Source organism: Elgaria multicarinata, chromosome 5, assembly GCF_023053635.1.
Source record: "Elgaria multicarinata webbii isolate HBS135686 ecotype San Diego chromosome 5, rElgMul1.1.pri, whole genome shotgun sequence".
Classification (NCBI taxonomy): domain Eukaryota; kingdom Metazoa; phylum Chordata; class Lepidosauria; order Squamata; family Anguidae; genus Elgaria; species Elgaria multicarinata.
This window is the reverse complement of record NC_086175.1, coordinates 39,964,521-39,987,269: the sequence shown is the minus strand read 5'-3', so window position 1 is coordinate 39,987,269 and position 22,749 is coordinate 39,964,521. Positions and strand designations below refer to the sequence as shown.

Genomic DNA, 22,749 nt, shown 5'->3' with positions numbered 1-22,749 from the left:
CCATGACAACCATACGGCTGTCTTAACCTGTCATTGGCCCAACACCTGTAAGAGTATGCATGCTTGATCTGGTTTTCTTGCCTGGGCAGGAGGATGGTGATCTGAAAGTGGGGGAATTAACATCTATCCTCTTATTATTGTCAGATCACTTCCTATTGAGGTTCAGCTTTCTCTAAGTAAACTGATCTAATCAGCAGAAAGTGCAAATTACAAGGGCAAAAATTCTAAAGAGTTGAGAATTAATTAAACATTTACTTTTTTTAACATGAACTTTGGCTAAATTTGCCTTGGCTGACACAAGATATCAACAAAAATCTATTGACGTTGTTGCTTCTAAGTTGAATATATGACATTTTATTACATGATGTTTCACTTTCTACTTTATGGTAATTTTTATTTTATGCTATTTTAGAGCCACTATTTTTATTGTTATTACCAATAAAGTAACCAAATTAAACTAAGTGTCTTATGATAGTGAACGATTAACACTATCTACCTCTTATGTAATCCATTCCCAGTAACTTAAAGAATCCTCCGCAACTCAAGAATAACTCCCAATATACCTCTTTGAATGCATAAAAATCTTAATACTTTCCACAGTAGTATGAGAACATGAAACAAGGAGGGGAAAACAGTGAAGTTACTGTTTAGGAAACTGTCAAGCATACTAACTGACAAAGTTTGTCATAAAAACACATATAATATTCTCCCCTTTTCTGGTTCAAAGTGGGAGTATGAAACAAAAAAACTTTCCAGTTTGTCATTACCCATTCAGTTTCATATTTAGTGCCTCGACAAGAAAAGTTCTTTTTAGAAAAAATAGAAAAAGTGCTTCAATGTGTAAAGGAACGTAATTCATGTTGATATTCCACATCCTATAGCAGCCTCTAGTGGTTCTTGCAAAAACTGAATCCAAAATACTCTAAAATTCTCTCAACACTGAGAAAATTAGGTCAGAACTATGCATTATCAGAAATATTGGGTGCTACTAAAGACAGTAGACCTGTGTCAATTTCATCCCTACTCATTTGTGACATGTAATGCAACCCATTTCACCCCTACCCATTTGTCACATGTAGTGTCTTATCATGTGGATCAGGGATGAGGGAAAGCTTTGCATCTTGATATAAGCATAAGCTAAAGTGTACACTAACATTTTACAGGGGGAGATGGAAATTTGTCATGGGGCTGCTGTTTTTTTAAAAAAGCTTATAAGGCCTTAGCTGGACCTAAAGTTTATCCCGGGATCATCCCTGTTCATGTAAATGACACACAGGGAATCCTGGGAGCAGGCAGGGACGATGCCAGGATAAACCTTAGGTCTAGCTAAGGCCTAATGATGTAATACTTGTCACAGAATTTTGTTTGCAAGAACTGACAAGAATAAGGAAAGAAAGGGTCATTGAAAATGGAAGCTGTGCAAACCTCACATATGGCTTGATCACAGGTTCCCCTAACACTGCCTCTCACACCACTGTCAGAAAAATGGCATGGGATGAAAAGATAGACACAGACATGGAACATTGTACTGAGAAAGCAATGCTTAGAGAGGAACAGCAGATAAGCAGAGAGGTGTTTGAGACTTCTCCACAGAATGAATAGGGATTTGCTGCTACATGATGTAGTGGCAGCCACAATCTTAAATTGTTTTAAAAGGGGTCTAGACAAATCCATGCAGGATAAGGCTATCACTAGTTAACAAACATAAAAGCTGCGTGTTACTGCCTTATTCAGAATACCTGTTGCTGGGGAACAATAGTGGTAGAGGACTTTCGCCTTCATGTCCTTCTTGTGGCGTTCCCATTGGGGCATCTGGTTGGTTACTGTGGAAAACAGGATGCTGGACTAGGCAGGCCATTGGTTTGATGTAGAAGGGCTCTTAGGTTTTTATGACAGGCAAATGGATGTGGGAGAGGGGTTTTGAGCACATTTTGTTCGCTACGAACTTATAGTTACCTTTAGGGGTTTGACACACTCTCGTCCATTTCTAATGTGTCTTTGTCTTTCTCTCTCTTAATATTTTTGGTCACTCACAATTATGTATATAATAATGTAATATCATTCAAATTCATCAAAATTGCCTATAAATATCACAGCCCCACTCAGAACATATTTCACAAGCAACTAGAAGCAGAACTCAGATAAGTCAGGTATAGTAATACTTGGTTTACCACATAAAAAGATTTGCAATGTGCAAAAATGTGTTTGTAACATGTGACATATACTAAGGACAATCAAATAATACGTGACATTAGTCATGTAGAAATGAAACTCTACTATGAAAGACATAATTTCAGATGTGATACATCCCTCTATATGCTTACAGTGAATATGTGCTTCTCCTTTCCTAAGTGCCTTTCTTGCCTGAAGAAAGCTTTGGCTATTGGGAGGTATAGAAATGTAATAAATAACATAAACTAAATAAATGAACCCACTGTGAAATAATTAACCAATATAATCACATATTTCAACCTAAACACAACATCTATGATTATGTCAGATGCTTTATATTTTTTACTTGTTATCATCTGACATGAACGTACCTGAACACTACGTTCAACACCTAAGGTCCTCCTCCGGGTGCTTATTCCGAGAGAAGCTCAGAGGGTGGCAACAAGAGAGAGGGCCTTCTCAGTGGTGGCCCCCCAAGTGTGGAACAATCTTCCTGACGAGGCCCCCCTGGTGCTGACATTGTCATCTTTTCGGCGCCAGGTCAAGACTTTTCTCTTCTCCCAAGCATTTAGCAATACATAATGAGCCTGGGTCTGGTTTTTTTTTTTTTTTTGGTTCATCGTTTTTAAAGTTGTTATAGTGGTTTTAAATGTATGTGCACTTTGCATGTTTTGTGGTTTTTAATTTTTGTATATTGTTTTTAAATGTTTTATCTTATGTGAACCGTAGCTTTGGCTACGGGGCTGTGTACAAATGCAATAAATAAAATAATAAATAAATATTTTTATGCAAATTAGATATCACATTAATATCCGATAACTGTGGTGTGTTCTTTTTTGTAAAAATGTATTTGTTGCTAACAAATTTACTAATAGAGGGTGAAATGAAAACTCAGCACTGAACAGCCTTCAGGCTAATTCCCACAATAATGAGTACATGAATTCAAAGGTATCATGTTTATAAAGCATTTTGGGGAAAAGCCTGCACTTGTAATTTTATCTGCTGTTTTCTATAGGTTTGCTACAAAAACCTCAAGCAAGCTACTTTTAGTGCATAGAGTGTTGGTGCATGTAACATCTTCCTTTAGTTTGGTTTGTGCTGGCAAGAGAAGCTAAATTAGTTTGTGGCACAGGATCACTGCTGCTACTTTTTTCAGCCACCTCCACTTTTGTGCATTGCATGTATAGACATTGGTAGATTTCATTCTATGAACATGGAACATAATATACAGGAATTGTTGCATGTACACGGGGTGGGAACAAGATCAGAACTCCAGGGTGGATAGGCAGGTTTGTGAGTACATCACAACACGTATACTGTGCTGCTACACATGAGAAACCAGTGTTCATGTGTAATGTGTGCTAGCACTTTCTTTGCTCCTATTTCACAAGCTTTTGATGGTTTTAAATTTTGTATACTTGTTTTTAATGTTCACTGTTTTTTAACTTTTGTAAACCCCCAGAGAGCTTCGGCTATGGGGCAGTATATAAATGAAATAAATAAATGAATAATATTTAAATTGATCTGGGTACTGAATTCAATACTTTTACCGGATTTAGGAGGTTGTACTAATGTGTGAGTTTAAGGAAGGAAGAAGTGCTGCATAGGATCACTTTTCTAAAGGTAGGCTTTCTGTTAGTGTAAACAATCCAGGATTCTGTAGGAAGATTCATCCTACCATAGTTCTCTAATTCATGGGAATCTTCCACCAGACAGGCAGCTAGGTGCAACACCATTCTTCTCCTGACCCTTTGTTGTTCTACTTAATCACCCTCATCCATTTCTTCCAACGCAGAAGTTCTGAAATTGCCATAGTGAAGAATGGTGGTTCTTTGCTTTAGTGGAGAGAAATGTGTTTAGCTGGTAGTTTAAATGTTCCAGTGCTTAAGAAATACCCTGTGTATTAAGGACACTTTGCTCCACTCAACTGAGAAGGGTCTGCAGCTCAGTGGGTAGAGCACCTGCTTTGCATGCAGAAGGTCCCAGGTTCAATCCCCAGCAACTCTGGATAGGAAGGAATCCTGCCTGAAACTCTGGAGAGTCACTGCAGTCCATGTTGACAATGCAGAACTAGAGGGACCAGTGCCCTGATTCAGTATAAGGTAACTTCCTATGTTTTCCCCCCATGCACATAGTATCTTTATTTAATTTTTTTACTTCCTGATTTTAGGATAAATTATGCAGTAATAGGATTAAATTGGGAATGGATCTGGGCTACTTACTAAAAGCTTCCAATATGTCCAATTTACATGACACTGTTTATTGAGGGCAGTAACTACACTGGCAATGTTTTAACACTGACATGTAATTAAACAGTTCAGTGTACCATACTATAATGATTTTAAAATATAGGCTTTTAAAGGGAATGAGACCAGATATTGCTAGGCAATTCGAAAGCACTAACTCTTTGGCACGCCAAAGTAAGCACTGCCACATCATTCTCACAAAGATCAATTTTCATTTCTGCTAAAAGGAAAATAGTCTCAAAGATGCCTCTATCAAGCAGTTTACAAAGTTACACATTAAGAGCCTTTAGTAGCACTGCCTTTTGCCAAGACGCATTTCCTTATTAAAGTTAGACATTGAAGTTAGACACTTGATAACATTTCTATGGCTTGGATCCAATCTTGTGTGAGCAGAATTCAGTTTGTGTAATGGAATTGCCCCATCCTATCCTCTCCCCTGCAGACCCCCCCTCTCATGCACCTCAAATCTGCTCCAGGGGGTCCCCCAACCCTCTGAAGCAAAATTGGGGGCACGTGGGGGAGCTGCAGGGAGAAGGGGAGATTCTTTTGCCAGTGGTTCCCTTACACTGGCAAAGCAATACCACTGGATATAACCTAATGCCAGATGTGTGCTAGATCACCTACAAACCAGAGTATGAGGACTGATCATTATATTCAGCAGCTGTGTAGGTTGAAGTTTGAAACAGTTGAATCTAGCTGGTTTAACCATAATGCTAGCTGGTTTTAATCATAATGGTGCAATCCTTCTTTTGGGGGAGGGGTGGCATGGTTCAATATGGCTCAACCTTGTGGGAAGTTAGTTCTCACAAAAAGCTTCCCAATAATGCCTTAACAGCAGTTAGTCTAGAAATACCCCCAAACTGAAATCTCAGTGACCCAAACATGGCGATACTACAATATGTGGCATTTGCCAGATCTCTCACAAAGTCTTGTTGGTACTCCAACATCAGGTTCTTGCACTACATTTTATATTTTAATACCCAATTACAATCATAGAATTCATGCCACAACAATTGTGGTGGGTACACCTATGTATAAATAAGAGCCTTGTCCCTGTGAAGACAGAACATGAATAGTAAGTGGCATGCCAGTCCTTTCCCATTTGCTGCTGCTGTGCATTTCAAGAGGAAAACAAAAATATACAGAACCCTTTGCAGGAGACACAGATTATGATTGTTGTTGTTGTGCTCTTTTTTTGTATTTTGGAATCTGCCTAAGAGTATAAAAATCAACTTGTAAGAAATACTTTGCTGAAAGTCTCAACTGCCCACTCTCATCACTGAACCACGTGAACAAGGTGTTTGATAAAGTACCCTTTGATATATTTGTCTTTCATAATGACAAAATCACTAGTATAATCACATCATTCCCTATAAAATACAATAAAATTTGCATACATCTCCAAGAACACTCATTAAGCAGGTTATCAACACCTTTTAGAGTTGTGTATTATTATTATTATTATTATTATTATTATTATTATTATTATTATTATTATTATTATTTATATAGCACCATCAATGTACATGGTGCTGTACAGAGTAAAACAGTAAATAGCAAGGCCCTGCCGCATAGACTTACATTCTAATAAAACCATAATAAAACAATAAGGAGGGGAAGAGAAAGCAAACAGGCACAGGGTAGGGTAAACAGGCACTGGGTAGGGTAAAACTAACAGTATAAAGTCAGAACAAAATCAAGTTTTAAAAGCTTTAGGAAAAAGAAAAGTTTTTAGCTGAGCTTTAAAAGCTGCGGTTGAACTTGTAGTTCTCAAATGTTCTGGTAGAGCATTCCAGGAGCGTTCCAGGTGCATGTGTCTATGTGCTTGTGTGTATGTGTGAGAAAGATTACTCCCAGTCATGAAGACTGACTTCTGTGTAAAGTGTAAAAAGAAAGGGTGTTGTCCTTAACAAAATGTAAAATTATCCAGATTCAAAGGGTTAAGGAAAAAGACAATTTTAACGAAGTTTTTTCACATAATTGTATTTATGTGATAAAACTTTGTTAAAATTGTCTTTTCCCTTAACCCTTTGAATCTGGGTAGTTATGACTGATTTCTAACACCCTATTCTCCAAACCAGTTTTTTATTTGATAGTATTAGGGATACAACAAAGGCTTTCAGCAGCACTGTGAGATTTCTACTCTGGGAATCTTGCCTTCAGCCACTGCTACTCTCCCCCTAACAGTTGTGAGGCAGAGATGGAATGTTGTTTCTTAAGGGAAGGTGACAAGAGAACCCCTGAACCCCAAATTTCTCTTTGTAGGGCCCCCAAAGGCTCATTGCTCCTTAAACGTAGTGATAAATCAACCCGTTTTATATTCAGAAGGCTGTTTTTTATTTAATTTGTTTACAACCTCCTGAATTCTCCCTCTCATGTGCATGATTGTAGCTAAGTAAACATTATCATTAATTTGATAAATATTCTTATTTCATTATGCACAGGCCTTACCTGGGGATATTAGTGAGGTATGTTAGAACGTTCTGAAACTCCTGCTCTGGAATTTCACTGAATGTTGAGAATTCTGGAAAAGTAATGACAGGACAGCCATCTTTTCCTCGCCCACCTAACAAGAAAAACAAAGTTTATTTATCACTCATTCTGTAGGATGAAAGGAATTATTACCAAATGGTGATGTGATGGCTTGGAAACAAAACAAAAAATTTCAGGAAAAAATTGCCCTTCCTCCATTTTCCAAGAATACCTTAAAAATGTTTTTTAAAATAATTCCTCCCGACCCCCACAGCATTTTTCTGTTTTTCCTCCAGTCCTTCACATTTCTATTACAATCATTTTCAAATGTGACGGACTGGAGGAAAATAGATCAGTTTCTCTTTCAGATTTTTGTTCTGAAACTTATTTCTATTTGTCACTGGGTATAGTACCTTTCTCAGGGAAGAATAGGATCATGGTGGAACAACTGCAGGCACTCTTGGAGGATACGGATTATCTGGGCCCATTTCAATCTGGGATTCATCCTGGTTATGGGACTGAATCAGCCTTGATTGCCCTGATGGATGATCGTTATTGAGAGACAGGGGCAGTGCAACCCTGTTAATTCTGCTCGATCTGTCATTGGCTTTTGATACCATCCTCCTGGATCGACTCTGTGGGATGGGCATCGGAGGCACAGTGTTAACGTGGTTCCGGTCTTACCTGAGGGGCCAATTTCAGACAGAAGCATTGGGTGTCTACTCCTTAGCCCCTTAGCAATTACACTATGGGGTTCCAGAGGATACTATCCTGTCCCTAATGTTGTTCAACATCTATATGAAACCACTGTGAGCAGTCATTAGGGATTTTGGAGCCAAGTGCCATCAGTATACTGATGACATGTAACTCTACCTCCCCGTGACATCTGAATCAGCTGAGGCTGTGCAAGTCCTGGATCAGTGCCTAAACTGAGTAATGGGCTGGATGTGGGCCAATAAACTGAAACTGAATCCTGTGGGTGAGTGGTTTCTGGGCCCAGGAGATAGGCTCACTGCTTGTTCTGGATGGGGTTGCACTCCCTCTGAAAGATCAGGCCCATAGTTTATGGGTACTCCTAGATCCATCATTGTCGCTGAAGGACCATGTGGCCATGGCAGCTCAAAGAGCCATTTACCATTTTTGGCTGGTTCGCTAACTACAGCCTCTCTTGGACAGGGATACAGGCACTAGTAACTTCAATACTAGATCACTACATTGCACTCCATGTGGGGATGCCCTTAAAGCTGTTCCGGAAGCTGGAGCTAGTGCAGAACACAGCAGTTCGGCTGTTGTCAGGAGGTAGCCCTATTCAGCATACTGTTCCTTTGCTGAGAGAACTTCACTGGTTGACTATTCACTAGTTGGCCAGGTTTAAGGTCTTGGTACAAGTGCACAAAGCCCCAAGCAACTTGGGATCGGGATACCTGAGAGAGCACCTTCTCCCTACCAACTTGCACAGTCACTGAGGTCATCAGAAGGCATGCTCCTGGTGGCTCCATATGGACCTATGGTCTGAGTCCCCACAGAGCACAGCCTTCAATGTGGTAGCCCCCTTACTTTGGAACTCCATATTCCTGGAGATCAGGCAGGAGCCAACAGTGTGTTATTTCTTGAACCTCCTGAAAACATCTATATTAAAGGAAGCATTCCTCAACTGACCAGCCATGGTTTTTATTGGAAGTGTGTGTGTGTTTTAAAGAAAAAAATTAATATGGTATTTATCCTTTTACTATTTTACCTCTTATGTTCACGGCTCCAGAATCTGTTTTAGATATGAAGCAGTATGCAAATATTATGCATAAATGAAAATAATCATCTAAGGTGCTCAAAGCTGATAGCGGTATTATTGATGATAGACACACAGATATATTACTGCTTTCCAACTGTATTCTAAGATGTTTAGCATTATTCATCAGATACCAACATATTTCAATTCAAAAGGGAACTAAGATATAGTATTCCTCTTCGCTTATGGATTGTTTGATTTTAACATCCAGTGACACCCCATTCTCAGGTCTGCTTATTTTGTCTTTGTGCAAGGAGCATGGATATTGAGAAACATGATTTCAGTGGAAATCACAAGCCTGAAACTATTTTACCCCACCTCAGGTCAGCCAGTAAATGTGTAATGGAATAAAGTTGAATATTATACAAGTTTGCTTCTCACTGATTTCAGTTTTTGCACATCTCTGGATTTCCAGTCTTGCAATGATCCTGAAGTTGCAGAATACCACAAAATTGGTTTTTTGGGGGGTGAGGTGTAAACAGGTCCACAACAAATTGAACTCTATAGAACCTGCTACAATAGGATGAAGTGAAAAATATTGGCATGGATGTGTTTTTAAAAGGATTAGACCAATGGTACAAAAATCCACGTGCCACTGGCAACTTAAAAATTTGGCCTGCCAAATGGGTACCCAGGGCAAAAATCCCAGGGTGGGTAACCATAAAGTTAAAACATCCAAGAACAACAACATTAAAAATAAACTATCTACATCTATGCACCTTTTCCTTTATCTTTCTTTTTCCAGCCACTCCATTCTATTCTGCCTCCCACACAGAGTAGAGCTCCTCTCAACTGTAAGACTGTGCCCACTGTGTGTGCTCAGACCTTATTATGCTGCTTAAGAAAAGCCACACTAGATAAGACCAAGGGTTCATATAGTCAAGCGTTCTGTTCATACAGTGGCCATGGTGCTATATAAATAAATAAATAAATAATAATAATAATAAAAAAATAATAAGAAGAAAGCCACAAGCAAGACATGAGTGTAACAGCACCCTCCCAGTCATATTCTCCAGTAACTAATGTACCTAGGCATACGGCCTCTGATACTGAAGGTAGCATACAGTATCAGCACTAATAGCCTTTGATAACCTTATTCTCCATAAAGCCATCCAAATTGGTGGCCATCACTACATTTTGTGTAAGTGAATTCCATAGCTTAGCTATGTGCTATGTGAAGAAGTACTTCCCTTTATCTGTCCGGAATCTCCCACCAATCAGTTTCATGGGATGACCCTGGGTTCTAGGATTATCAGAGAGGGGAAAAAACTTTCCCTTTCCACTTTCTCCACCCCATGCATAATTTTGTATACCTCTATCAGGTCTCCCCTTAGCCTCCTTTCCTTTCCAACAGTTACATCAATCCCAGCTGTTGTAACCTCTCTTCTTAGGGAAATTGCTTCAGCCCCATAATCATTTTAGTTGCCCTTTTCTGCACTTTTTCTAATTCTACAATATCCTTTGTTAGGTGCAGTACATAGAATAGTACACTAAGAGTACCATCCCCATAGGGGTTTTTCCCTTAAAGATTTTGTGTAAATCTATCAACTTCAAGTTTCCCTGGGTCTGCAGATATCTCTCTCTGGTGTGTGGGTGCTGCTGCTTTGGCTACGTAAATGCAAGCACTCAAAAACTTTAATAAAGATGATGATGATGATGATGATGACAAAACAGTTCTGAACATATGTTGAGGAAAGAAGGGAAAGGAAGGACTTCAGAACCCAACAGTGAGAACAAAATCTATCATCTCTCCTTCCAATCTGATGTCTAGAAAAACTCCCTGGATTCTTAGTTCTGCAAAAAATATTTGCACTTCTGATTTAGATAATTTCAGGAAGCAGATAAACAGCTATGGCTGGTAAATAAAAAGGCAGTCTTAAGTCATCCCCAAAACTACAGAGAAAATGAAGGGGCACACGCTTCGTCCATTAATAATTTGTAGCCCCAATTATGTTAATGCACTTATCTGAACCACTAATCTGATCCTACTCTTTGATGCTGTTCTCTGACCCTTTCTCCTGAACAGCTTGACTGCTCCTAGCAAAACATTCAAAAGTTATTAAACAAAAGAATAATGGTTTTAAAATTACAACATTGGTTTTGGTTTATGTTCACACCACAATGTCAGTGAGCTTCAAAAGAGAGAGGGCAATAATGCTTGACTGAAACAGCCAAACTGGGGCACTAACAGAATTACAAGTGCAAGCGAACAGAATTACAAGTGCAAGCGATTATTTAGATCCAATGGCTGAATATTAAATACAGCTCTCACATTGCAAGGGCATGATCCCTGAAGTTAGCTATTAACATGTTTTTTCTAGTACATAAAATAAAAGCCAAATTGAACTGGAGTGGTAAATTAGAATTAATGGGGTGAAATACAGTCTCCTCCCCCGTTAAAGATAGCTCTGTTTACTTATATAGTAAGGTCTAGTCACCACAAGATCAAAAGGGTTAACTATAAACCCAACAAAATGGAATGAGAAAGGGCTGCCTCTATTATGCTCCACTGAATTGTGGACATTAATGAATGTTGATTATGCTTTTGAATGTGCTGAACTAATAAAAGTAAGGATTAAAGAATCCTGATCCAAATTACACCATTTTATCTATGCCATTTTTACAAGGTTTCCATTTTGGCTTGGAGGGAAAAGGGAAAAACTAACCCTTATAGTTATACCTAGACTTTTTGATAAACATGGGCAAATTTGCCTCCTTAACTAGGTAATTGAAGACTAAAGCGAATGTGTTATAATCTCAAAGATCCACAGTACATGCCTCATTTTGTATGCCACCAACCTGAAAAGGCTTGAAACTGTTTCTTGGCTATCTTTGTAATATCAGCTGTGAGGCTCAGCTGCCATCACCATTTTAATCTCTCTTCACCTAAATGACTCACCTTGCTTTGTTAGAAAGAACATTTCATCCACATAGTATTCATTTGGTAAATTCAAGATTACCATATATAAGCCAACATGTACGAAATAGAAAGATATCCTCAAATTTATATGTACAGAATGACATCTGAAACTGTCAACACTCACACACTTTAAAGTAGTCTAACATGAAAAATCAAGCCCTTACCTGATAGATAGGCAAACTTCTTCCTCAGCTGGTCCTCAATATCTTCAGCACAAAGGGGAACAATATCTTGATGCATGATTTCATCTGAAACAAATTCACCCCCCCCAAAAAAAACAGTTTCTTATAATTTCATGTAGAAATGTTTCACTCACACTTACATATTAGTTTCTATTTGCAACCACATTGAACATCACATTTAAAATAATTTCATACAACACTAAATTCAATGGTATGTGAGTAGACCTACTCACACAAAGAAGTTTCCCTTATTTATTTTATTTTATTTATACCCTGCCTTTTCACAAAAAAAGAAAAGAAAAAAGTAAAGGTGGCTAACAATCAGAAAAACATTTTATTGTAGTTAACTACAGTAATAAAACAAATACATTAAAAACACATCTAAAAGCACACTAAAAATTAGAGAATAAAAACAGCACCCAACCCAGGAGACCATTTTACAAAACAAAGACCTATTTGAAAAAGAAGCATCTCTACCTGCTCCCAGAAGGACAACAGAGAGACAGTAACCTAGCCTTTCCTGGAAGCTGGGGACAGCAACTGAAAAGACCTCTCCAGGGAAGGCCTTTCCCCTCCTCCCCCCTGCAGCCTCCTGGATATCCCCTAAACTGCTCTGAAAGGTCCCCAAATCTGAAGCAGATTTGAGGGGGCTTCAGAGTAGAGCAGAAATTCACTCTGCCAGCGGGATCTATTCTGCTGATGGAAGGACAGCACTGGAGCAGCAAACATTAAAATCTAAAAATGTAACACCATACGTGTACTAAAGTACAAAAGATACAACACTTTAGTGCTATGGGAAATAGAATTGTTTCTAAAACAAGCAAGATTTAGAGTATGAGATAACCTTCAGAGAGACAGATCTACACCAAGCAGGATATGACACTTTGAAAACTATTTGAAAACTGTATATGGAGCGTGTCCTGGGCCCCAACAGTTGTCACTACTGTTATTTTTGTAAACTGCCCAGAGAGCTTTGGCTATGGGGCAGTATATAAATTAAATAAATAAATAAATAAATAAATCGTTTTAAAGCAGGAGTGACTTAGAACACAATTTGGCAGCTGAAATCAATTATTATTCTCCCCCAGAATCTCAAAATGCTTATGAAGGTATAGGTTTAATCATAAATGTGACGTAGTAAATAGGAAGAATAAATAGAACAACATTCTGTGTTCTTTTGTACACGTTTTTTTTCCTGGTATTAACAGGTGAATCAATGTTCATATGGAACAACCACTCTCCAGTTATTGTTACCCAATAGTAGGACACCATTGAAAATATGCACATATTACGACAGATAATCCAAAGCAAAGTATGTGTAACATAGGATTGCTCTCTATTCAGGCCGAGATCCAGAAAGTATCTTCATGTACAAAGCACTTCTACACCACCCATGGATATGGAGTGTGTCCCATGTTGTTTTGTTTTGTCTTCTGGTGACAGCCTTTTGTACCCCTTAGGGTGCTGCTCTGGAGAACCCCAGGCTTTTTGAGGACTTTGGAAGATGTCTGGGGTTGCCACCATGAGAAGAAAGCTGAAAAGCTGCTGTGCTCACATGGAACACTGTATGGGGTGCTTAGGACCCACTCACTGAACATTTGGAACATTTATCCCAGGTTTTATTTATTATATTTCTATACTGCCCAATAGCCAAAGTTCTCTGGGCAGCAGACAGAAATTAACTCCACCTGCTGGTTAATTCTGTGATTGTATGACTGTGACTAATGCCTAGAAGGTAAGGTGGGGAAGGAAGGAGGTGGTAGAAGCAGAAGACCTAAGAGGGAATTATGAAAAGGGGTGGGAGGGAGAAGAATCTGGAATTGCTGCAAAGTACAGACACAGGGAGCTGAATGGCCAAATATAGAGGGCTAAACACAATTCTCATTTCCATCCATCTATGCTATGAAAGAGCTTTGTTACTACCACAGTGAGATAACATAATGTTTGTAAATCCCCGTAAAATCACTGGAATGCCACAAGTATCAAACAGCAACCACCACTTCAACTGGTAACAAAAACACACACACACCTCATTTTGCTCTAGAGATGCAATGCAAAAACCAACACATTATTTTATCAAACTAAGCATTAATTTTCATTCTTGGCTCAGTATTTGCTTTAGCCCTGGGATTTACCAAAGACACTGGACTGTGAAGGAGAAGGGATAAGATACCGGAAGAGAAAAGGTTAAATTAGATGACTTACAATATATGTTAAGAAGCAGAACTACTGTGTCACATGTTTGCAGCATGATAAGTCTATGGACTTCAGGGAAAGAATAAAAATGAAAGAAAACCCCCTGTTTACACTAAACTCCTCTCATATGATAAGAATGAGAAAAGCAGCAGTTTTTAGCTTCATTTCTCTGGGTTCAAGAACAAAACTTGTGATGATAAAGTATCTCTTGAGCCTTGTCTACACATGAAATGAAGAGAGGCAGTAAACTACATGAATACCATTTCAAATCATAGGTGCAAGATTATTATGTTTTAAATGTTCCTTCAAGAAAATATGTAGCTTATCAGGGTCAGGTTTTCCCTACTGTGCTAGTTTTCTACTTGCAGGGATGATGTGTTTATATGAATGACAGCTCCTACTTATGGTGGTGCCATATGATAACACTCCAGGATTCTACCAGCTCATTTTGTTGCACGTATAGATACAGCTTGAGACACAAAAGGGCAGGTAGAATAATTAATTGAAGATCTGTACTTTTATATTCTGTTCACAAACATGAGTTTTGTTATCAAGCTACTGTCTAATTGTAAGAAAACCCAATGTATTCCATTATAGCAGTGGAGGCTGGTGGCTCCAATTTTGGTGGGGCTATGAATCCATTCAAGGTTTCAGTCAAAACCAAGCAGAACTCTAAAGGAGCTATCCGAAGTGTTGAACCTGATCCCCAAAATAGGTTCAGGACATTGGATAGCTCCTTTAGAGTTTTGGCTGATTTTCACTGATACCCAGAATTCACAGCCCCACTGAAATTGGAGCTACCAACCTCCACTGGATTATAGGACTATACATGTTACAATCAAGATACATATAAAGGGGAATGGGATCTCATCCATCCCCTGCTTATGTACAATGTGTATCTATGAATAGATGGTATGTCTTTCATGCTGAATGCATGTAAGAAGTAGATGGGAAGGATAAACAGCTGTGATCCCATTCCCCACTCCAGATGTGTTGAGTGTACACAGCTGTATACTATTTCCTCCATGTATTCCTTTCACCAGTGATTTATAACCTGTACGCGCAGAGACTTCACATCTTGCTTGATCAGTGTCCTCAACATTTGTGAAAGTAGGTACGACCAGCCTTCCCCAACCTGGTAACCTAGAGACATTTTGGATTTCAACTCCCATCAGCCCCAGCCACTATGGTCAATGGGCAAGAACGCTGAGAGTTGTAGTCTAAAACATCTGGAGGGAAACAGGTTGGAGAAGGCAGGTGCAGATGAAAGGGATAACACCTATTAACCACTTTGACTACCATACATATTCACAGCAAATACATACCATTCAATCTGCAGGAATACCAACAATACTAGTACTACTTTAAAACAATTAATGGGGGATGTTTAAAACTGAGAGCATGAACTAGAACTAGCTGATTATCCTATTTTCACAAGGCTTACCAATGATGTACCATGGACAGCACCACTTTACAAAATGTCCTACAAGGATATCATTTTCATACAGTAAACAGTGTACACTGTCACGTCTATCACCACATGTACACACTATCATCCTTGCCACCTATCAGACCTGCCTATGCATGTAAATGCAACAAAACAGATGTGTAAACTCATCTTATTTGACAGCATACATGCAGGGTACTTGAGATTACTTACATGGAAGCTATATATATGTAACTTCCTCCCTGGTTCAATCCCAAATAGGAATGGGCAAGGCTCCTTCCAGAAACTCTGGAGAACTACTGCCAGTCTCTATATACAATATTGAGCTAGAAGTGTCCATGGCCTTACTCAGTATAAGGCAGCTTCCTATGTTCCAATAACCTGCATAAAGCATATTTTAATAAATGTAAATTTAACAAATAAATAAAAATAAGTAACAATCTTCTGCTTAAAAAAAGTCTGATAAATGTATTTCTAGACTATAAAAAGTGTCGGGTTAGGAGGCTGCAACATATAAACTGCATTCAGATAGAATCACTTACATTAAAGTATGACCACAAACTACATGAAAACTAGCAGAGGTTAAGAGTTGCCATGTAGCTGCTTCCCAAATCCTTAAAGCAGCCCAGCCATGCTGTCCTAGCTGAAGCACAGTGCACCATATTTCAATTTCAACACATACTGTTCTTCAATGACATTTGGTTAGTGTTTGAAAATTCCTCTAAGATGTTTCCCAGAAATTCTTTCATGGGGAGATCAAACAATATTTAGAGGACCCCAATATCCCTGTTGGATCTGCACTAGGAATCAACCATGGTTTGCAAATCTACTTTAATGAAACTGCTATTTTAGATGAGTAGTAAAATTAATGAATAGTTTATTAGTACTAATAACAGCAAATCAATGCAATCTCTGTACAGTCTTTGTCAGATAAATTAAGAGAGGTAGAAAACTTGAGTTTATTTCATCTAAAAAGTAAACAACAAGAGCCACCCTCCATGACTTTAGCTATGTTGCCATATTCTCACCCACTGGATTGGGGTAAAGAAGCAAGAACTATGTGTATACAGGCTGAAATGGCTTTAAAATGACCACAGCTTTATTGTGGAGAATTTGGGATGACACAGGGTAAAGATCCAGCCCTTGAGCAGTCTGACTGTGGAGTACTGACCCTGTTCCAGCCCATATGCTGGGAAAACATTGATGGGAGTGGTAAGATTCTCAGGCACATCTCGATGCTGTACAACCCAATACTGTGGGCCGTTATTGGTTGTGTAGTGGGTTGATATCCTCCAAGCTTGGCAGGGGCATTGAGAAGACACACCCAGATCCATTAAGCCATAAAGTGAGAGTGTATAACTTGCTGCCCACTATTATTATTATTATTATATTTATATCCCACCTTTCCCCCAAAACTGGGACTTAAGGCGGCTTTACAAATTAAAACATGTACTGTTAAAATAAATAGAGATATATAAAAATTAAAACAATAATTTAAAAAGCTACAATATTAAAACATTTAAATATGAATATATGTTTAAAAATCCAATATATAAACAGTGCATTAATAGAGGTCCAGATTACTCCCCAAAGGCCAGCTGGAACAAAAAAGTTTTTGCCTGTCTCCGGAAAAAAACTACATCACCAAGGCCAATGGTGAAAGGTTTTAGGAGTTGTAGGCTGAAACATCTGGAGGTACCACCCCTGTTTCAAGGGATTTTAAACCTTCCTCAACCTGAGGGCCAAATTTCATTTTGGAGAGGCTCTCAGGAGCCACATTCCAGTGGCAGGTGGGACCAAAGGCAAATGTAGTAAGGCCAACATGCCAGCTAATTGTAGCTTGTAGCTCTTATGTCCAGTAAACCTTTTAGAATGGAAAAAGAAACTCACAAAAACTGAGCATGTCTTCTACTGGACAAAGACAGCTTGGCCACAGTAGTACAGGTGCTAGGAACCTCGAGAGTGGATTACTGCAATGCACGCTATGTAGAAACTGGAGCTAGTGCAGAACACAGCAACTCATCTGTTGGCATGTTCCTAGTGGTTGTACATGGACCTATGGCCCAATTGAATTCCACCCAGAAAACAGCCTTCAGTGTGGTGTCCCCTTTTCTATGGAACTCCCTGCCCCTGGAGGTCAGGCAGGTGCCAAAATTGTGCTGTTTCCATAGTCTCCGGAGAATATCTTTTTTTTAGGAAGCCTTCCTTGACTGACTAGCCATGGATTTATTGGGATTTCTTTTTCAAATAATAATGATAATTTCTAACATGGTGTTTTATGCTTTTATCCTATTTTGATCTTTTACTGTTTACTACTCTAGAATCTATCTAAAGTGATATGGAGGGGTATAAAAATGTTGTAGATAAATAAATAAATAGCCATGTGAGGGACCCTAGAGGGTCAGATTGGTGCTGCTGGAGTTTTTGGCCCGTGAGCCTGAGTTTCTGCACCCCTGACTTTAGGGAATCTCCAATGGCCCTCCACTGGTTATCCCTATGACTCCGGCCCAATGCTTCCAACTTCTGAAACAAAACAATGCCATTAAACAACCCACAGTTACTAATACAGGGAAGGCAACCAATATCACACCACCAAAAGCACCCTGCACGGCCAAGATCTATTGCAAGTGCAGTTAAATTCCTTCCCAGCCCTGTCAACCAGCAGTTAACTGTCTTACAAAGTATGGACTGCTAACACTAGGTGCAGGTGGACCTTGGTGACGACAATGCTGACATTGTGGGTTGAGCTTCTTATTTACAGCTTAGGAGCAGACAAGAGGGAAAAAGTTCTCTTTCAGGTCTGATCCTCAGCCCCACCCCTAGAAATGACCTGGCACAGCTGATTGGCTCCCAGGTCAGGACCTAGGTTAAAGCATGGCTGGATGGTACATGCAATTAGTAAGCTGTCAGATGCACAAGAAGAGGATCATTTGCTCTTCCTCCCACTCCACCTCCACACGACCAGAGCAAAGAGAGCCCACCAGTAAGTAGGGACCCAGTATGTGCATTCATGGATTTTTCTACCTATTGTGGAAATATTTTAAGAAGAAATCACTACTACTTGAAACTTGTAATTATTATGGTTGACTGTAATGATTTAGAACACATTTCTATATTTTTCACAATGAGGACAATTTGAAATTTTGACATTCTCAATGATATAAATATGGACATTCAAAAGAAAGTGCCTGAGTTACAGATGTCCTATTTTAAGCACATAAAAATATGGAACTGAGTATTATGTCTGGGAAGTGAACTGCTAACTCATGAAGCACAAGTGAATGTACTGTAGTAGCCTACAACAGATATCTTTCTTTCTTACATTCTTTTTTTAAAAAGTTCCCTACATTATGACTTAAAAGCATGCTATTCATCATCTCCAAGTGGGAACTGAAGCCCTGAGGCAAATCTTTAATTTTGCATCCCTTTGGGGTCTTTATCCTCCCCCCTCTACCAACAGCTTGTCTAGTTCTATAAGTAAGAAGATTGGAATTACTAAAAGATTAGACTGTAGGAACCTTTATATGGAAGATGACTGAATGTCCCTGTTAACTAACTGAAGCAGCAGCTGTCTCCTGGAATTTCTTAACTTGGAAGTTTACCTCAACAAGTTCTTAAGAAATGGGTTTAGAAATGGAAACATTCAAAAAACAGAAATCTAGAAGAAAAAAAAATTAAAAAATGCACTCTGTATTCCCTAAATGTTTTATTAGCTCGACAAGGAAATCTAAAGAAAAGCACAAGCAACATTCCCTTCTCTTTGCAATCTTAAAGTTAATTTGTAACCTTGCGGGACTGTTCCAAAGTTAAAGCATTATAAGAATTGAAATTTCTTCAGGTTTCTTTTACCAACCAACAGGCATGGTTTCTGTTGACTACTTAAGCACATGCTTAAAATCAATGGGACTTATAAGTGTGTAATGCAAATGGCCCAAAATGTGTATGCCCCAGTTTTTTAATTTTAAAAATCATGAAAGATTTGTGTTCAATGATATGTGTATATACACAGAGAGGGTGGAAAGGGCTTTTCTACTAAATGTAAAAGCTAATGTAAGAGATTCTTTGAGTTGCATGAAGTAGCTTAATCAAGAGAGACATAAAATATAAGAGACAATGCATATATAAAGTGTGACCTGTTTAGAAGTGATGAAGAAGTGACAAAATGACAGTTGCTTGACCCAAATGTATCTCTTTAGCACTTTCCCTGAACAGCCTGTGGTGTGTGAAGAATAAATTGATGGGGATGCTGGACATGCTTAGATTTGGGGGTTCAAGAATAAAAATAAAGACATTTTGAATTCTGGATACAGGAAAATCTACAGACTAAAAAAAATAAATGGGTTAACAACCTGGAAATATTAGAGCCAGTGAACTGAAATATACCATTAGAATCATACACTTCACCCTTATGTGGAGTTTTAAAGAAAAGATCACTAATTATTTCATATATAACAGCAAAATCATGTTCAGTGTTCCACCATCAAAGATACTTCCATTGCATTCAAATCTAGTTGCTTGCAACTAAGCCTGGGATCAAGTGGTACAGGGCAGCTATTCTTTGAAATCACATCCAGTTCAGCATTGGCAATGGGAGATCGTGATCTACAACCCCCCCTAAACTGGCACAATTGCCCTAGAAATGGCCTACTGCAACTGACTCATACAAATGCTTTTATTCAGAATTATACATGACACTGAAAATAGAGTTCCCTTTCTATGGACAAGTCAAAAACAAGTTTCAGTTTATTTGGAAAGAGATGTTCAACAAAGAACTGGCAAATGCATAATTTCACTCTCGTTTTCAACTTTCAATTGCTACATAGGGGGGAAAACCCTGACCAGGTGCACTAGCATTATTAGTCTGACATAGAAGGCCTTTACAATCTCTCTCAAGCACAACAAGTGAGCATGTGAGTAAGCAATAGCCAGTATTGTTCAGTGACCAGAGCTAACCCCACACCTTGTTCTGAATTCATCTCACAACTCTGCTACCTTTCACTTCAGTTTAATCTTTAAGTAATGTAAATAATGGGGGAGGGGAACCTACATCAAATAGCCTACAACCTCAACCTCTCAACTAAACACACTTGGGAACTGAAATAAAAACAAGGTCACTAAACTCTTCAGGCTGCATTTAAACCCATGCTTACTTCTCTCTCTTAATTTTAATAAACTGATATTTCCACCAGCACGTTTCTTTGTTTAAGGTAAACATTAAAACCAAGACCAGCTTAGCAATTTGAGGGGATCTCCAGAGTTCTGTATGCAGCAAAGCAGTTGTGCCGTTGCTCTGCACCAGCTTAAATTCAACTCCGATTTACTGGAGCCACCATCAAACTACTAAAAAAGGACTGAACAGTTGATAAGAGTTCTTAGTTGATAGCTACATGCAGTTGCTACAATTCCATGACTGCTGAGAGCCCCATCAACCCACATTCCCATTTAACATTGTAGTCATATGAAGTGTTTCTAGCTTTCCAATGCAGCTGATCTTAACCAAATTTGCTGAAGCACAATTGTGACAAATGAACTTGGGCTGCAACTCTTTCTTGGGAGTAAGTCTCATCGAACACAGTAGAAACTTCCTTCTGAATAAACGCGCAGACGACTGGGCTGTTTGCACATTTAGTGATTCATATATATATATAGTTCAACGACAGCAACATATAAGTTTACCATCTTCAGCAAAGCAAAACAATCTCCCAACTTCTGAGGGCTGTGACTGTCAAACTGTGGGGTGCCCTCTCCACCGTGAGAGGTGCAAGACACCTGAAGCAGAGGATGAAATTCCATGAAAGAACGGAAACCTATTTCCACACCAGCCAAGACTGGGGGTAGATTGAATGCTCCTGATCTTCACTGATCCTTTTTGGAGTATGTGCAACCTACTTTTCTATAAATGTGTAATATATTATAAATAATATTCAATATATGAACATAGGGAGCTGCCTTAGACAAGGTTAGACTATTTCCCAATCTAGTCCAGTATTGTCTAACAAGGCAGGCAATGGCTTTCTACAGTCTTCAGCAGAGAATTTTCTCAGCCCTACTGGAGATCCCAGAGATTAAGTCTGGGATGTTCTATGAGGAAAACATGTGATCTATCATCCAACTATGGTCCTGCTCCCCAAATACAAACAGCTTTCTTCCACTAGGAAGGGTATATCTGGGAACTGAACCCTCTTGCTCCTAAGTAAGCCCACATATGTACATAAATTATATATATATATATATATATATATATATATATATATATATATATATTATTAATTATATAACACCAGCATATATATGACTCTCTGTAATGCTTTTTCATAACCCTGCATTGGTGGAAAACATTTTTAACTTGCCAAGCTTTACAGAAGAATCAACAGGTATCTTGAAGCAAGCAAAACTTCTCCCTGTGGACTTAAAGGCTGTGACCGGCACCATCTTTATATTGTGTGTGTGTGTATGTGGGGATCCCTTTTCTTACAATGTTTTCCCCTACCAAACCTTGTATGGCCGAACAAATAATTTTCAAATTATTTTGAAAAGAAGGAAGGGGAGAATTAAAGTAATGAATTTCAACTCTCCCCTTGCAAAAAATCTTCATTCGGCCATAGGTAATACTGTTCCAAGCCAGTGGATTACATAGACAATGCGTTTCAGAGCACCTCCCTTACATAAAAATATATATAATTTCTTCCACATAAGACAAAGAAATTAATTGCCAACACAAAGAGGCTTCAGAGTAGGTTAAGAACATGCCCACAGTTTATGTCACATGTGTAGTGGCTGAACTTCAGAGTATCAGTTTTAAAGGTGGTTAAAACTAGCATACTTCTATTTTCTCAGAACGTACTCCAATGTTGCCAATTGCTTTACACAGCCTTGCTTCAGAGCCTTTAACAGTAGTGCTTTTATCAGCAGATATTAGCAGGTGAGAATGCTTATCTCTATGAAGTTCCAGCTGCTGGTCAACAGCAGCTTGAGCTGCAGAAAAGGCAGGTGAGAAAACACTAAACATGCCCCTCCCCATATGGTAACCCTTTTTAAATCTGGGCACATAGAACAATAAGACTACCCAGAACACCAACCCCCCAATAATTCTTACAATTATCCTTAGTTAATTCAGAAAGCCACTCACACTAAAGAAGCTGGAAAGAAGCATCAAGTAGATTTCACGAGAATAGCAATTGTTTCCATAAAAATGTACTTTTGTCCAAGACAATACTTTATGCACGTTACAGAAAAAGCATGAACAGACTGGAGATTACATTTCTGGTAGCTATCACTGTTTTCTCAAGTTTCTATTAATGCCAGATTCGTACTCTTTCATGTGTTCA

At 38.7% G+C, this 22,749-nt stretch overlaps 1 protein-coding gene across 7 annotated transcripts in view; it reads right to left on the bottom strand.

Annotated features, from left to right (window-relative positions):
- MCF2L (MCF.2 cell line derived transforming sequence like) overlaps positions 1-22,749 on the bottom strand; it is a 123,059-nt gene that overhangs the window by 46,249 nt on the left and 54,061 nt on the right. For all 7 annotated transcript variants that reach the window (XM_063126158.1, XM_063126159.1, XM_063126162.1 and 4 more), the window contains 2 exons: positions 11,761-11,844; positions 6,870-6,984 (listed from right to left, as the gene is read on the bottom strand). In XM_063126158.1, the coding sequence (XP_062982228.1) occupies positions 6,870-6,984; positions 11,761-11,844 (199 nt within the window). The remainder of the gene's footprint in view (positions 1-6,869; positions 6,985-11,760; positions 11,845-22,749) is intronic.